The following is an 18,448-nucleotide window of genomic DNA, read 5'->3' on the forward strand; positions in this document are numbered from 1 at the left end:
TTTTAATGTCTTTGGGTATCACAACTTATTGCAAACAATTAATATAAACCTGAATTGGGTATAAATACACTTTGGCTTTCTTACCATGGCAACAAAAGGTGTAATGAATGTGAAGGCAAGCAGTGCATGGCAACCAATAGTTGTAGAGGTCCCAAGAATTACCCAGAATACATTCCTGCCACTCTTGTCTATGAGGAAACCAAATAGAGGGGAGGCAACTGCTAATATGATGTACACCAAACTAAAATAAATAAACATTCATATATATAACAAGACAAACAATGATGTGCAAAAGAGTAACTGGTAATAATGCCGTCTATGGTTATATGTATAAAACAATAGTTGGAGACTATTATCAAAATGAAGCCATTTCATTGGTCAATTTCAAAATTACACTTAGAAACAACTAATCAGGTACTAGACTTTTGTGACTTATCTCACAACCTTGTTTTATACATGTTATACTGATAACAGTTAACTTGAAACTTGACCCAGAAAAATATGAAAGGTCTGTAAATTAACAGCATGTCTGAATATGTCAGACCTCTATCACTGACCTTAGGTAAAATACATATTGACATAAGCTGAGCTACAACATCCATTAAAATTTTCATTGCTTTGTCAGAATTCAGCAAAGAGAGCCAGTTGTTTATCACAGAAGAAATATTTCCCAGAAGAAATATTTCCTTATTTCTTCATTGTAAAAATCAGACCAAAAATTAGTTTTACCTGACATGTCGGGTGGTCTAACATGTTTCTTGGGGAACCATGTTTTGTAATATTGCAGATTTAGTTTCAAAATTTATTATTGTAGTTATACATTATTCATAGAGATTTCTCATTTTTCTTCATACTGAATCATTTTTCATTCTGTTTTATTCAAATTTTCCTGATCGTGCTAATTTTAAAGACACAGAATTATTTCCAAGTAGTTATCAATGAGCTAAATGATTAAATTAAAAGATGTCACATCACTTTACTGTAAAATTTTTATCACTTTTTGTATATCTTACATACAGTTTTAATCTTGTTTCCCCTGGCAAAAAGATAAATATTCATGTTGCAACAGACTTACCTGTTTACACTATTAGCTACAGAAGGGTCCATTTCAAACTTCATTTCAAAGAAAACACTGAAAGAAAAACAATTTATGTCATTAAACAAATATATACTGATCAATTTAAATGTTACAAATAACAAACACTACAGATAACTGGATTTATAGAGTGGAGAAATTTGAGGGTCAGTACAAGAATTTCTCAAAACAGAACAGTATTCTGTTTAATGATAAAACATTTTCTTGTATTGCTGTTACATATGTAATCTTTAAATGTGTGAAGGATTCTGGTTAGTGTTCTTACATCTTCACTACATTTTGCTGGGTTTGGAAACTATCTCTATTAGATATGTATAATTCTGACTCCTAAAATGGCGGCCAATTGTTTCAAGGGAGATAATTATTGCAAAAAACAGGTACTATTTTTAAGGAAAAAGTCAACAACAGTGTTCTTTGGTTAAAAATAAAATAGTGTGATGTTAGCTCACAAACGATTACCACTCCATAGCTTAGTAATGGACCCTAAAATAGAAACATGTCCTACTTACAGACCAAGTCCTATAAAAGGGAACACAGCCACGTAGTAAGCCACACAGATAACACATAGCAACCAAAACTTGAAACCAAAATCTTTCACATCCTTGATACTTATAACTTCCTCTGCAAAATAAAGAAAAGCTTGAGTGACTTGGAAAAGGGTTAATTTCATATTCCTATTCCAGAAAGGATGTTCAGAGTCTTTACAAAAAAATAAAACAGCCATTGATTAGAAAAAAAAAAAAAACAACTTGCAGGGCCTTTTTCTCTATAACTAAGCATGTTGTTCACCTAATCCAACTTCAAAAATTCACAAAAGAATTTTTTTGTTTTGCTGATGTATAGAGTAGATAGATTCTTAATGATTTATTTACCTGTGAAAAAAGTACTACAAAGTATTTGATTTGTTCGTTAATTTTGTAAACACAAAATAGCACAAAATGATACTATCTTTTAAACAGAGCTGTCACAGCAGACAATGCGTTCAACTATTTTGGTGCTGAATAGTGAAACTGAGCACATCTAAGGAAGCTGGAGCTGTCACTGGAGTGTTTAATGACTCCAATTTTGAAGACGATATTGGACAATAGTTTAAGACTGAGTCAAGTGTATTTTGTATTAACTGACAGATGCTGAACAGATGCCAGACAATGTGTGTTCACAACAGCTCAGCCCCGAGCACTTTGTGTTCCTTAGCGTTTCTCTGTGTGAATAAGCTGAAATAACCTTTAATAAAACATGCAAGGCGAACACAGCCTAAATGCATGAATTAACCCTGTACCCAGGTAAAGCATGATAACTGGAGTACTGACATGAAACTTGATAGTATAAATATAGCTTTATTGTTTTATTTCCAACATTGTAAGAAATATCTGTGATCAGGGAAAATGATCTGGAAAAATCGTAAGGTAATTTCTATGAAAAGAAGTGCATGTTGTTTTTACGCTTACTATGATCTGAGATCAAACAGAGGAAGCTGAGCGGTCCTTTTGTTATGAAGATAAAACTTTTACAACCCTGATCTTTAAAAAAAAAAACAAGAGCATGGCCATCTTATTTTTTTTTATCTCTGTATAACTGAAATATTGTCATACTCGTGCTGGTCCAAAAGGGCCATATTTTCCGCAAAAAGCAATGTAGAGTTACTGTACTTGCTGTTCAGAGTCAGCTTTTTAATGTCGAATAACTGCTCCAAGTTTTAAAGCAATAGCTTTGACTGTTAAGGAGAAAAGTTGACATAAACGCAAAACTTAACCAAGAAATCTGATATTTTCTAAGTCCAAAAGGGGCCATAATTCTTGCAAAAAGCAGGATGGAGTTATGTTGTTTCTTGCTGTACAAAGTCAGCTTTTGATGGAGAACAAGTGTTGCATGCTTTATGGCAATAGTTTTGATAGTTCAGGAGAAAAGTTGACCTAAATATGAAACTTAACCAAGAAATCTGATATTTTCCAAGTCCAAAATGGGCCATAAGTCTTGCAAAAAGCAGGATGGAATTATGTTTCTTGCTGTACAGAGTCAGCTATTGATGGTGATCAAGTGTTACAAGTTTAAAGCAATAGCTTTGATAGCTGACCTAAACATAAAACTTAACCAGGCAACACTGACGGCAATCAAGTGATGCTAATAACTCATCTTTTTTTAAAAAAAAATCAGATGCGCTAAAAAGACTTTTTTTTGCATATAAATTTAGATACCTTAAAACCATAAGTGATGTGTACAATGACAAACTTCTCTCATGTAAAAACTACTTTTATGAAATACTTGATACTAAAATGTTTGTTTCAATATTTCAATGCAAGTATAACTGTAGAAGTTTCCTGATATATGTATTATCTTTACCTGAAGTAACCGAGGCCCGTTTCAGAATTCTATCCGCCCTCTTGTCAAAATATCCAAGTGCCAGTGCACATATCAAGGACAGGAAACACATAACACCTCCTGCAAAATGTAACACATTTAAATATTTTTGCCAAAGTATTCAATAAGCTATAATAGTGGAGCTACTGCTTGACAAGACTTTTCTCTTTATGATTCTCTAAGATGAATCAAAACTAAAGCAGAATCTATTTTGAAATTCTTATAACCCTTTCTTAAAGGCACATCCGGTAGTTTCTTTCTTATATACAGATTCTCATAACTTTCTTAGATATTAAAATTATAGGCAAGAGTCAGATATCAACAATTAAAATGATAGGCTGTGGTGCAAAATTTTGAGATACCAATATTTAACAGAGAAGACCCATTTAAAAACTAGAAAAAAATAATAAGTTTTCCACGAAAAGCATAACAACCTTATCCGACATTTTATAAATGGGAAACATTCTGACCAAGTTTCATTAGGACTGGGCCAAAATTGTGACTTTTGGAGTGTCTAAAGTATTAACAGTCAAATTGACGGACTACAGACAAAGGGTGATTACAAACTTGAAACTATTTTTCAAACATATGAGTATTCTGACAAGCTGAAATCATCTTATGTGAGGCATACATTTTCCCTTATAATGACATACATGTCTATGTTATTGATCATCATAAAATATATCTGAATATACTGATTCTACCTCTATAAATTTTAAACCCATTTTCAAAAACTATACATGCTTTTAAAACTGAGACAGAGATGCCTCTCCTAAAACTAAAGACAAGTCTTAACCTTTAGTATGCTGGTGGAAAGTGATTCTGCTTTTGCAACCAATGCAGGCCAAGATCAGCCTGCACAGATCTTGGTCTGTTCTGTCTGCTATTCAGTCAGTAAATTTTCAGTGAACACCTCTTTGAATAATGAGTGGCACTGCCTAAACTGAGTGATGGACCTGTCCATTTCAGAAATTCAGCAGGGTAAAGGTTAATGAGTGGATAGATACTCACCTACAAACAAAGTGATACCAAGACATTTGAATCCCTGGACTGTATGTGATATGTACTTGTAGATAGGCTGCATAACATTCATATTAACTGTACTACCCTGAAAATAATTGACACAAACCATTTAATTATAAAAACACAGGCAATCTGCCAAAAGACAACTTGGCCTTTTTCCCAAATAAAGCTTCTTCAAGTAAAAGGAGGCATTCCCAGAGCAAAAAAAATTCTGAACTAAAACTTCCCAAAATGACTGTTAGCTTTTAGAGATTTTGCTGTTGCTACTTTGTTATCTTGTGTATTTGGATTAAGTAAATAGTAGTATCTCTTGCACAATCATTAAAATCTTATGCCATTCCACAAATATCTAAAAAATATATAGAGCAAGTTAAATAAGTTTAAATTTTTCCATATTTAATGACATTTTCCCAATTCAATTTGTGTTGGTGGCATTCCCAAATTGATGGGGAAAAGGCTTGGATTTCCACCAGAGAACAGCAATTTTCCTTTCTCGGGAGCTGTTACGTTGACTGCACACACAAATAAAAATCAAATTTCATACTTTGTGTATTTATTAAGTGTATGAAAGCATAAATGAAGACTTAAATTCTTGTTTTGTTGGTTCAATAGTATTTCAGTTGCACTAAAACTGTCCATTTGCCTTACAATTTTCTTATTTTTTACACAACATGTTCTCCATGGTAATTTGTTTACTAGCATATTATACATTTACTGAAAGGCTTGCTAGTCACTAGTCAAAACAACTGAGTGAGGTCCAAATGTCAATAGTTTTGGCTATTAACCAGCAAGCCTTTCAACAAGTATTTAATTACATGACATTAGAAATAATTTTTCACTTTTATTTTTAACTTTTTGACTTATTAGCCTAGAAACCATGTGTTGAACACAGATTGGTCATATAACACAAAATAAAGACAAGTGATTCATAAAAGGAGTCATGTTATAATATACATATAACATAATGCAGCTACACAAAAAATGTCACACAATGAATAATGGGTCATATAATTATGCCTGTTACTAAATGTCTGCACTTCTGAGAATACAGGCAATAAATACAACCTGAACGAGCAAATAAGAGGTCAATTTAATTGCTCCGGTAGTTTTTCTGTCATTATTCTCAGCGTAACTTTTGGCGTGAAATAAAGAAATCTGTTAAAAATATAGAAAACTGTTGGCCAACAGCCTGTTATAGTGATATAACATGGTACATACAACACTAGAGAAGCTGAGCTGAAGACCAAACACCATGTTGAGTTCTTTCCCCTGAAACCATTTCACCGCATATATATTCTGTGCTACTGAAAGAGACTCACCACCAATTCTAAAACAAAAAAGTAAAACTGTTGTTAAAACAAACTCAGTTTTTTCGCTATTTCAATGTGTGCAACCAAGTAATATATGGGCCTCCATTACAGGGTTCATATTTTTTGCAAGTCTTCCTAGCTTGACACTTAAAGATGGGGTCAAACATATCAATATCTGCCAGACAAAGAGCGGCAGTGAAAGAAGAAGAAAACTGGTATAAAAAGTATATTGATTTTTCCCTCAAAAGCATATACATAGGAGCCTAAAGAATATTGATTTGTGCTGTTTGGGGAGACTTTATAGAAATAATTTTTACCTGGCAATAAACTTTAAATAGAATTCACAAAACTGAATAATTAAATCATTTTAACCATATATCATTCTATTCTCTACTGTATTCTTTTAATGCGTCTTTTTTTAAACAAAATCTATAGCAGTTCAACCCTTAGCCTGCTGGTGGCAAGTGATTCTGCCTTTGCAACCAGTGCAGACCAAGATCAGTCTGCACATCTGATCATGGTCCGCACTGTTTGCTATCAGTTAGTAAATTTTCAGTGAATACCACTTTGAATCATAAGTGGCACTGCCCAGACTGAATGATGGACCAGGCCATTTTAGAAATTTAGCAGGCTAAAGGCTAAAAGAATGCTGCCTTGACAAAGATAAAACAAGTTTGGCACTGTACCATTACTCTTCACAGGGCAAATGGTTAATTTTTCAAAGTGCTATCAGCATATATGTGACAACATTTATGCATAAAAGTGCTATTTGCTTTATGTTTATGCACCGAAGAGCTACTTGGCAAATAGCACTTTGATACACATTTTGATCTGATACCAAACAACATAATTCAAGTGCAAAAAGATGTATTTGACAAATGGGGCCATAACTTATGATGGTTTGAATACTATATTCTAATTAAATAATGTACACATCTGTTGAATATAAGAGATATAAATCCTACTGAAGTAAACAAACAGTAAGCTACAGCTCAATGTTTGTATGGTCCCAAACCTTTAACACAGTGTTATCTCGAAATCATGAAAAATGTACATAGCATTTTGATGCACAAAAGGGTCAATATGTAATGTTGAAAATCAAATTCCTTAAACTCGTATTACCAGATTACATATAAAGCTATCTCTCAGAAAAATGTAGGAAGGCTCACCCAAAAATGAATCTGCCAACACACATAAGCCAGTATTTGTTAACTAAAGCTCCAGTTGCAAAAACAATCTGCAAATAAACAGGCATATTTTCCAATTACAAAGGTATACAGCATTCAGCTTTTATTTCATTACTTATAATAGTAATATCAACTGAAGTCTAATTAATATCAATAAATCTTTCACTTTATTTATATAAAAGAAGCTTATTGCTAACAGAGCAAGATAAAATCTATAGGATTAAAGAAATAAAATGCAAACAGGCTTCACTCCAAACAATAAACATATTTGGAGATGCAGCAGCGGAGAGGTAACGTAACAGACTTCTAAAATGTAGGTCTTAGGCTCAAAGCCTAGTTTTTGACTTCTGCCTTTACAATAATTATTTACCTCTTATTAAACCAAAAAACACTTGTCTCAAATCCAGTTAGCAATCATAATGTGCAGTTTACATAAGTTGTAAGAATTTGCCATACAAATGATGTAAAATAAATTGTTTTAAACTAAACTGTTAACAAACCTGTCCTGCTGTAACAAACAAGCTGAAGATGACCGTACCAACCCGGACACCAAACACTCTGTCAATCAAAAATCCACCAAAGAAACAGAGAATTACATTCGGCCATGAGTACCAGGAATAAAAGCCCATGAATTTACCGACTGATATTTTCAAATCCCTTGTCATGTTGTCCTGAAGAGCAGCTGGATTGTCATAGCAGAAATAACTCCCTGAAAAGAGATGAAAAGTCACTGGTCATCTGGATAAATCTGGATTATTACAGCAAAAGTATGTCGCTAAGGTCATCTGGATAAATCTGGATTATTACAGCAAAAGTATGTCGCTAAGAAGGAGAAAAGAGGTTAATATGTAAACTAACTGCCAAAAATCATGGTCTCAAAAATATACAAATGACATGAAATGTCAGACTAATTAGATGACTGACAAGGCAATGAACTTATTATAATTTAAATTGGAATTTGGATTGCACAAAATCTCAGTGTTAAAAAGAAGGCTGAAAATGTACATTATGTTAGCTGCCTTTGAGAACATCAATTCTATTTCAATTTTATCCATTCCATCCTAAAGACTTTAGTTTTACAAAAGTTACAAAAAGCTCTACTGATGTGACTCGCATCTTTCGTAAATGGCAAAATATACCAAAGCCATTTTACCCGCAAAAAAGAATAGGAAAAATAGAATTAATGTACCCACATAGTGACATACAAATGATAAAATACTATGTATCTTGTTTAGTAAAAATACTGATGCTGTTGTTAAATATTTTAAATTCAACAGTATGATACGTGTATATAACCAGTGGGATACCTAAATAAATCAAAACAGAATCCTAAAAAATTCCTATTTCATTACTAAGCTAAAAAGATCACACATGTAATGATGTAGGAACATTCACAACGAAAATCAATAGTTAAAAATACTTTATTTTATTCCACACTCATTTCCTTTTATATCTTTGCAGAAAAGATATACTATCGAATTTTGGCTCTTTGTGGGTATATTTTGGTTTGGGTATGTTTTCACTATAAAATATAATTCACTCAGCATTGGGTACTGTGCACTCTGGAAAACAACAAATGCAAAGCTCTTCTTGTTTCCGATTGGATAAAAACACCTCATTATGATTCCTAAGGATTTATATGTCACATCTGCATATACCGGTACTAGTTGGAATGTAATTTAGCTTAGCTTCTATAACAGTTTATCTCAAAAGTCTGAATTTTCTTACAATTTTTACTTTACAAAGTTGATAAATTTCAAGTTTTCTTTCTTTCTTTCTTTCTTCCTTTAATGACTTCGATCATTATTGATCATAACGTCATGCGGGTGGCAATTTGTACAGTCAGAAGTGTTGATTAAAAAAAAAAAAAACCCAAACAACTACCCATATATAATACAGTTAATAAAATAAGTAATTTTGAAGCCAAAATCGCTCAGCCAAATTATATGTTTTAAAAAGGGCAGCTGACACAACCTGTTAAAACTATGTACAAGGCTATATTACCTTACACTGTCATAATGGCCTTCTTAAAGGAGTCCACTTTACTAATGGAAACAGTTGACACAGACAGGCCATTCCAGACTGGTATTAACCTAGGAAAGAAGGAGTAGGCGGCCCGTTGGTCTAGTGGCAAGACGCTTGATTGTCAATCCAGAGGCCCGGGGTTCGAATCCCGGTCCAGGCACGGGAAATTTCTGAGATGCTCTTGAGTGTCTCCCACCTAACTATATAGGCCTGTACTGGTTCTTCCCAGGAAAGACGGCTTCGCGTGTATCGGTGCTATACACCGGGCACGTTAAAGAATCAGACTGTCTATTCGAAAAGAGCTAGGCTAAGTTAGCCGGCCACGTCTGTATCTAAAACGTTCTCTCTGTCTGTTCTGGGGGCTTTATCTCACTCTGTCCCTCTGGTCAGATCGCTCTGTGTCTGTACCAGTAGAGGATGAATTTCGCGCCCTGTGTGGCTGTGTTTGCTATATGTAAAGCGCCTTTGAACATGTTTATCATGAAAAGGGCGCTATGTAAATCAGGTATAATATATATATACTTAAAACAATCTGTATGTGGAGACGGTCTATAGTATTGGAAGGGATGACTGTGTCTGGTTCTAAGTGACCTATTTGTAATAGGCGTCAAATACCTATCCTTATCGATACAGACTAGATTGTTATGAATTTTGTAGAAAAAAGTTAGCCCTCTCTTCTATGCTCTAGACTATTCAAATCTAATTCTGTCAAGGAAGTGGCTATTCTTACGGTCCCGTAGGAATAGCCTCGCAGACTATTATTATGGCTCTCCCGTAAGAATAGTGAAAAGCCCGCAAGTGGTTATTCCTACGGCAGTTTTGTATTACAATTCATTGTACTGAAGTCATTCAATTGATACATTTTCAACCGATTTGGTCATAGTGTTACAAATAAAATGCCAAGTCTGAATTGATGCAAACACGTCAAGCTGATGTGTGACAAACGTCAAGTATAAAACTAAATTTAAAGTGCAATAATCATGTTTAAAGTGGTAAGAGATTTGTACTGATGTGGAAAAATTCCATGTATATACACAAATTATTGATCCATAATGTATAATAACTGGTTTATTTGAAAACACTTGGTAAATATTTTTTTTAGTGTTTCAGTATTTATAACGTATGTATTTACATCTACACCTGTACAAACAACAATCGTTTTCCGATTTATTTAGAAGACAAATTTCAGTTGAATAATTATTTTACACTTATGATAAATTCGTTGTATAATTTCTGATTTATTTATAAGACAAATTTCAGTAAATAATCATTTTACACTTACGATAAATTCAATATATTGTATCAGTATTTACTACTATGCCCAGGTTACTCTGTTAGATTTTAAAATTCACTAAACTACAAGGAACACAAAAGCGGTTTACCCGGTTCAAGATGTATTTTATTATTTTCACATGGCTCGTTTTACATCATAGACAAAATACACCAGTAACAGTTTATACATTTTCAGTTCACAATGTTCAAAACAACTACGCCATAATTACAACCTACAGAAATTAAAGTCCTATACCTAACGAAGCTAACGTAATTTTGAATAATTTTGTCTTTAAATTTAGATCCCGGTCCAAAAGGAAAAAATATACCCAAAGACAGTAAGGGGGAAAATGGCTAGTCTCTGACTAAAGGTAGAAGTTACCTGTCGAGAGTCTGTGAACACTAGCACAGAGACTGCCAAAATCAGGGCTTATATACCCTCGCATTGGTAAAACACATGAAAAACCCATGCAGAAAAATTGCAGTACACATGGAGTGTTCAATAAATTCATAAAAGTGAAATTATTACCTGTAGCATTAACAATACATAAAGAATGGTCAAGCTTATGTAAACATTTGTATCAACCCTTACATATATGACTGTATGCTAAAGTTACACCTGAGTGATTTCAATATCATAAGTATAGCAAGTACATGATAGTGTAAGCCTATTACCCAAAATAAGGTTGTATAAATTTAAGTAGAAAGAATACTGTAATTAGCAAAATGCACTAATATCTATAATAAAGTTATAAGCAAAATTACGTTTGAAAGCGCTCAAGCTTATTTAACTTAACAGTGTTTCAATAATATTAAGACTATGACAAGTTTCAGAATACCGACTGCTAGCTATACAACAAACTTTAATTGTTATTTTAAACAGTATATATTAGGATATATGTGTAAGATAAGGCTAGAAAAAGTCATTCCTGCCACACTCCACCTTCCCTAAAGAACAAAATTATTCAATTTTATGAAAACAAAAAAAAAAAAAAAAAAAAAAAAAAAAAAAACTGGCAGGAATGTAAAATAATCAAAATAAGTTTAAGTGAAAAAGACTCTAAATCTTTTTAAAGAAAATACATATAAGCATGTTAACTCCAGACACATTTACTGTACAGATTCATATTGTATACCTACTTCTAAAATAAATGTACGATTACGGTTAAACACATAATAACTGTTACTATCCACACTATGAAGTTCTTTTTCAAATGCAAAGAATTTATCCATGTCATGTAACCACTATAATGTAATGTAAAGATTATGTGATATTTTCTGAATTCAAAATAAACACAAATGTTTCACTATTATATTAGATTGAATGTATCTCAAATTCACTGAAATCTGTCTTTACACGTAATTAATTATAGAACCCCGGTAAAGTTTTTCTTTTTCACAGAACACTTCCAAAACCGAAATAAAGAATTGTTCATTTTCAACTGTTGCGGCTCCTCTTAAACACTTTCCCCGTGAAATTGTCTTCGGCATCATACATGACAACTTCGTCGCGGCAATCTGCCCCTTCCGTAACGAGGGCATCTCCCGGTGTCGCTTCTCGACAGCGCTTGTTTGCTAGCCTCAGACGATGATTAGCTCTAAACGGCAGCTTCTCTCCTGGGTCAACGAAGCGTTCATTTTTCTCCACGGTCTCTTGAAGAGAGGCTACGATCTTGTGTTTGAGCCTCAGATGGTGGGTTGCCCGGTCCTTTCTGAAGAACTTATGCCCACAGCAAGGACACGTGTACGCCTTCTTGTATTCTAGGTGTACCTGCTCCCAGTGGCGCTGGAACAGGCAGAATTTTGCGTACCCCGCCTGACAACCTGTAACTGGACACATGGTGTAAACCTCAGGCCAAAGAGGCCTTTCCTTAGAGGCAGGTTGATCCTGAAGCCCATTCTCCTCCAGAAACTCATCAATTTCACCTTCATCCCCAATCAATTGTGAAAATTCGGCCATACTGAAAGTTAAAGAAATTTGAAAATATTTCATTGACTAATTGATTGATTGATTAACTGATTGACTGACTTGGTTGACTGTTTGGACTTAAGCTATTTCAGATTATCATTGTCAAACATCCTGGGCTGGACAATTTAAGTATCCAGGATTACTCCCATAGTATAAAACTACAAGTTTAATTAAGTGAATAAATGCTGTCGGATAGGAACGTAAGTTCCCTTCACAGCAATTAAATCACGAAAACAAAATTGTCCGTGATTCACAATAACAATAAGAAGCAACAAGTGCCTTCACAGTCCCAAAGTAAGGTTAAACAAAATGAGTTAAAGAATGGCCTATATCAAGAAAACAGCTAAATTATAACCGAACAATACATCCTGGCCCGGACAATACAAATTTTCCAGGATAAACCCCATCACAGAAATAGAATTTCTAGGACTTGAAATAAACATCACAAGTGCGAAACCGTAGGAACACGTCTGTTCCTTTGTGTAAGCACTGTATAAATGTTATCAATAATATTGTCCTTGTAAAGTTTACTTATAAAGAACGAAATTCAACGATATAAACATCCTTGTAAACTTATTTAACAGTTGCTACTGGAAGTAATTGCTTAATGCAATAAACTGTTGAAACAAAATTAAATAAGAGGGTTTATGCAAAGTTTTAAAATAAATAAAGTTCAGCTAGCCATTTCCACCAACTAAAATATGGACAAATATTTCTAAAAGTAAATATGCACAAAACATAATACAATAGGTCTAGAATGACCTTTTATGACCAGATAAAGTAATTTTAGATGTTTAACTACTTCTTGAACCCTTTTTGTATTCAAATTTAATATTCATTTATTTTACAAATCAAAATTATGTTCATTAGACTCGGAACATTTATATATATATACTACAAAACATTGATGTGTCAAATGCTTAATAAGTTTTAAACATTGCTTGACAAAACACAGTTACATTACTTTAGTAATAATCTATTTTCAAATACATATCAATATAATTATTTTTCCATTGTCCAAGAAAGAAATACACCATATATGGTCTCCCTTTAAACAATATTATACTAGTAAGTGGAACAGGAGAAACAATCTCCTTTCAATGTACGATCATAAGGACAAAATTGCATTCAGATTATTTACAACATAATAAAGATTCAGTATGAATAACTCACTACACTAGGTCTAAGTTACTACACTGAACCCCTATAAACTCACTATACCTGGTATGAGTTTTAAGAAATATTTACAACTGTTACTTAGCGCCTCAGTCTAATCAGTAACCAACTACAGAATGTCTAGGTTAATGAAAAGCATTATATAACTAGGTGAAAATATCACCTTTGGTTTCACTGTACGCCCGGTCCTTGTTTTATAAGGCGTTATGTTAATGGCTTGCTCTGAAGTTGCAGTAATGCACTGATAATTCCCTGAATCCTCTACCCTTCCCGAAAAAGGAGTTTCAGTAACGGACTGGTCAGGACTCACTTCAGAGATTGATTCTTCTGAAAATAGGACTTGTAATAAAGGAGCAGTATTGTCAGCCTCAGAATTGTGATCTTGCCCTTCAGGTAAATATTGGGTATGACACACTTTCAAGTGATCTACATTGACTACGGCCTTTTATGGGACACTTGGTGTTCTATTTGATAGGTTACACTTGTGACCTTTTAAAAACCTTGTATGGACCAACCCAACCTAAACCTAATTTGGCATTAGCTGTAGGGGGATATCATCTCCTAACTAAATCGTTCTGTAAAAGTGATTGTGGTTTTAAGCCCTTTGTATAGGATAGAGACTGTAACATTTAGTTGAGTTGCCACCTCTCGATAAAATAATGGCATTGAATGCCTTAGCCATTCTACATATAATAAACTGGGTATTTCCATTTTGAATAAAAAATATGCAAGAACAGAAGATTAGAATAGCGTAACACCAAAACTTTGAAACAATTTAACAAAACATCCCAGCCCGGTTAAATAAAGTTTTCTGGGATAAACTCCATCGAAGGGATATAACCTAGGTTCATAATTGAAGAGTCAGGACATACAGTTGATATAAAAAAAAAAGGTTTGCCAAAACCTAAAATTATCAAACAAGTGGTCTTCTTCAAATTGATTTAATTAACCGTATTTAGTCAAATTAATAACCAGTTAGGGTAAAACACCAAACATGCATTGTAAATTGCATAAAATTAAACCACCTTATTACAAGATAACTCTAAGATGTTCATCAAGGCAATATGAAGTTATTAAAGAAAAGAAAAAAAAGAGTTTTTGATGGTACTATAACAAAAAAAATTATTCCATAAAACATTATTATTTGCTTAATAGATATACTCTAGCAAGATGCGGATTACATCTTTTGCTACTTATGTTATACACTGAGGTAATGTGTTATAGATTTATTTATATACAACAAATTAAAACTTAATCAAGTTATTTACATTTATGTACGACTTCCCAAACTATTAGCAACTAATAGCTGGCTATATTATATACTAAGTACTATGTAGACTATATACATAAAGGGGAGTACATTAATATATCTTAAATGCATCTAGCATTTTGGTCAATAATGACTCACACAAAGAAAACGATAGACAAAAGAGAAATTAAGATGTGTAGTTTTAGAACATTAATCTATTGTAAGACACCAATCGACAAGAATTTAATTAACACTATAGGTAATTATTTTACTGTAGGTACTGTGCTGGAATGAGGTGAACCTTTTTGCACTGCCCTGTACCTTGTAGAAATCTCTAAAAGTAAATGGCTGTCCTAGAGTTTTCGGGACACCCGGTAGTGTGTAATTGTTATATGTATTATCATTTATAGACATATAAATGTAATCACTCTGTGTAAGATCACCATTGTCAATATTTAGTTCAGATAAAAGGCATCCGTTTTCTTTGTAATCTCAATAGAAATACACCATGGCTGTGGTGGGATAGCCATTCTCTTTTTTATGCAGCAGAATAATTTAACAGAACGGACGAGCCCCCAAAATGTAGCAGTATTTACTACTATGCCCAGGTTACTCTGTTAGATTTTAAAATTCACTAAACTACAAGGAACAAAAGCGGTTTACCGGGTTCAAGATGTATTTTATTATTTTCACATGGCTCGTTTTACATCATAGACAAAATACACCAGTAACAGTTTATACATTTTCAGTTCACAATGTTCAAAACAACTAAGCCATAATTACAACCTACAGAAATTAAAGTCCTATACCTAACGAAGCTAACGTAATTTTAAATAATTTTGTCGTCTTTAAATTTAGATCCCGGTCCAAAAGAAAAAATATACCCAAAGACAGTAAGGGGGAAAATGGCTAGGCTCTGACTAATGGTAGAAGTTACCTGTCGAGTGTCTGTGAACACTAGCACAGAGACTACCAAAATCAGGGCTTATATACCATCGCATTGGTAAAACGCATGAAAAACCCATGCAGAAAAATTGCAGTACACATGGAGTGTTCAATAAATTCATAAAAGTGAAATTATTACCTGTAGCATTAACAATACATAAAGAATGGTCAAGCTTATGTAAACATTTGTATCAACCCTTACATGACTGTATGCTAAAGTTACACCTGAGTGATTTCAATATCATAAGTATAGCAAGTACATGATAGTGTAAACCTATTACCCAAAATAAGGTTGTATAAATTTAAGTAGAAAGAATACTGTAATTAGCAAAATGCACTAATATCTATAATAAAGTTATAAGCAGAATTACGTTTGAATTTACCTTAACAGTGTTTCAATAATATTAAGACTATGACAAGTTTCAGAATACCGACTGCTAGCTATACAACAAACTTTAATTGTTATTTTAAACAGTATATATTAGGCCTAAAAAAAATCTTTGTTTCCGGTAACATGCTCAAAAAAATTAGGGTAGGTAGGTCGGAAAAATATTTTTTTTTTTTGGAATTTTTTTTTATTAAGGGAGACTTTTCGGAAATTATTTTTGTGTCAAAACATGAATACAAATAGGGGGGTTATGCCTTTAGAGCATCAGGAAGTTGATTTCTAACATCACTGACCATGTTTAAAGCATAAAAAGTGCAGTTTGGCAACATTTTGTCAAAAAGTTGAAAAAATTATTCTCCAAGGCCATAAAAACATTTAGGGTCGGGCCAAAAATTTAGGGTAGGTCGGGATACCGGAAACAAACAATTTTTTTTTACGCCTTAGGATATATGTGTAAGATAAGGCTAGAAAAAGTCATTCCTGCCACAATATAATTTCCAATTTATTTAGAAGACAAATTTCAGTTAATCATTTTACACTTACGATAAATTCGCTGTATAAAAATTGTTTGTTTATGTTACAAATGGAAGTAATCATTATTCGTACGGGAGAGCCGTAGGAACAGACACATGTGGGCTTTTCACTATTCTTATAGCCTGCTAGGCTATTCCTACGGGACCATAAGAATAGCCACTTCCTTCTGTCAATATGTCACCCACAAGACTAGTCCTATGCCACATGCCACCTCCTACATGCCCATCTTGCAGCAGTGCGTTGCACCTTTTCAATTCTCTGTACATTCTGTTGTGTGTAAGGATTCCATACTGGGGATGCATACTCAAATTGGGGTCTTACCAAGGTTTTGTCTGCCAAAACTCTTGTCCCCTGTGGGGCAAAGGAGAGGTAACTACCGGAATTAGTATGCAATGTCTTTTAATACTTCTCAAGGTACTAGAACAACTACTTTATAATTGTATTAATTAGGATCTACAAAGTCACATTATTTAAATGCGATCAAACTGGGATTAAATTTTTTTATGTTGTCGGCGGGTCGAACATTTTTGAGTACGAATTTACTCTTTTCAAATTAATCATCTTACCAAAACTTAGGAAACACATGATGAACAAGATCAGGTATCTATGAAGTGATCTTCTTGGGTTACAGGCCAGGGTTGCCCCACAGCCCGTAAGTTCTTCATCTTCTCCGTCATAATCCTTTATTAAGGGAGTTTCTTCTGTGTCTGTTTCCGTCATTTTGTTTTCTTGTCGGTCAATAGCTATACATAGCTAATGTTGTCTGTATATAAATAAAATTTGTATCTTGTATCACGTGACAGTCACGCGCAATTAGTACATCAGTCCAGGGGAGGTAACACGAATACAGCCGCCGATTAATATACAAAGGCGTAGCAGGGGGTTGGGTGAAGGTGCAAAAGCTCACCCTGTTTCCTCCAACTTGCAAAATTGATTACATTAACCTATGTCTACTTTTATGAGTTGTCACATATGTAGATATATAGTCTGCACGCAAAACAGTTCTTACGTTAATGTTTACAAAGACCAGCGATAGATCTACTGAATTTTTAACTGCGTAAGTTATTGAATCACGAGCATACGGAACAAATGAATTCAACATAAACATGAGCTATATCAATAGGTGCATTAATTTTATTCTTAGTTAACTGGCCAGCAGTTTCTAGCGCTATATATCGTATACATGTGTGAAATTGCTGACCAAATAGAAAAAGAACAAAGAACAAAATCGTCAGCAATATGTAATAGTTATAGTATGTGTGAGAGTGTGTTACCAGGATGTATCAGAACTAGGGGTACATCGAGGGTATTTTTCTCTGCACATATCGTCGAGGCCTGTAGGCCGAGACAGATATGTGCAGAGAAAAATACCGAGATGTATCCCTAGCTCTGATATATCCTCGTAACACACGAGCATTACATATTATAACTGTTTTATCGCATAGTTTTATCATTAAAATTTATATATTATTTTCATTTAAATTTGTTTATTATTATTTTTACTCTTTTGATTCCTTTTCTGCGCCTCGCTGACTGAAACACTAAAACTTCTGTTTTAGAAAATGTGTTCCCCAGATAAAAGTATCCAACAGATTTCTGCATTGGTTTTAAATCTTTGCATTTCATTGGCCAAACATATTGTAAAACTTGTTGTTTTGTTTGTAAAAAAAAAATCAAATTGAGAAATCTCAGAATTTCATATATTTCATGTATTTCTGAATTTGGCGATAACTATCGAGTTTTTGAAATATTCTAGTATATTTATTCTTTTACTTTATAAATGTAGGTGTTTGTGATAATTCTTTCTCTGTGAACTGTAAATTGGAGCTAAACTCATCTTTGCTTTGAAAGGAAAAAGTTATACTCCCTCGATAGGACCTCAATAGAGAAAAAAGTGTTGCGATATATATCGGAAC

The 18,448-nt window shown here is 33.5% G+C and overlaps 1 protein-coding gene across 1 annotated transcript in view; it reads right to left on the reverse strand.

Moving 5' to 3' along the window:
* LOC128558280 (major facilitator superfamily domain-containing protein 1-like) overlaps window positions 1-17,252 on the reverse strand; it is a 53,449-nt gene extending 36,197 nt beyond the window's left edge. Inside the window, exons 1-9 of the mRNA XM_053547195.1 lie at window positions 17,099-17,252; window positions 7,475-7,683; window positions 6,957-7,024; window positions 5,696-5,804; window positions 4,466-4,562; window positions 3,437-3,535; window positions 1,606-1,717; window positions 1,076-1,132; window positions 85-241 (exon numbers count right to left, since the gene is read on the reverse strand). Of these exons, the coding sequence (XP_053403170.1) occupies window positions 85-241; window positions 1,076-1,132; window positions 1,606-1,717; window positions 3,437-3,535; window positions 4,466-4,562; window positions 5,696-5,804; window positions 6,957-7,024; window positions 7,475-7,683; window positions 17,099-17,252 (1,062 nt within the window). The remainder of the gene's footprint in view (window positions 1-84; window positions 242-1,075; window positions 1,133-1,605; window positions 1,718-3,436; window positions 3,536-4,465; window positions 4,563-5,695; window positions 5,805-6,956; window positions 7,025-7,474; window positions 7,684-17,098) is intronic.
* Between the last annotated feature and the right edge of the window lie 1,196 nt (window positions 17,253-18,448).

The sequence above is a fragment of the Mercenaria mercenaria genome, chromosome 7, assembly GCF_021730395.1.
Source record: "Mercenaria mercenaria strain notata chromosome 7, MADL_Memer_1, whole genome shotgun sequence".
NCBI classification, from domain to species: Eukaryota; Metazoa; Mollusca; class Bivalvia; order Venerida; family Veneridae; genus Mercenaria; species Mercenaria mercenaria.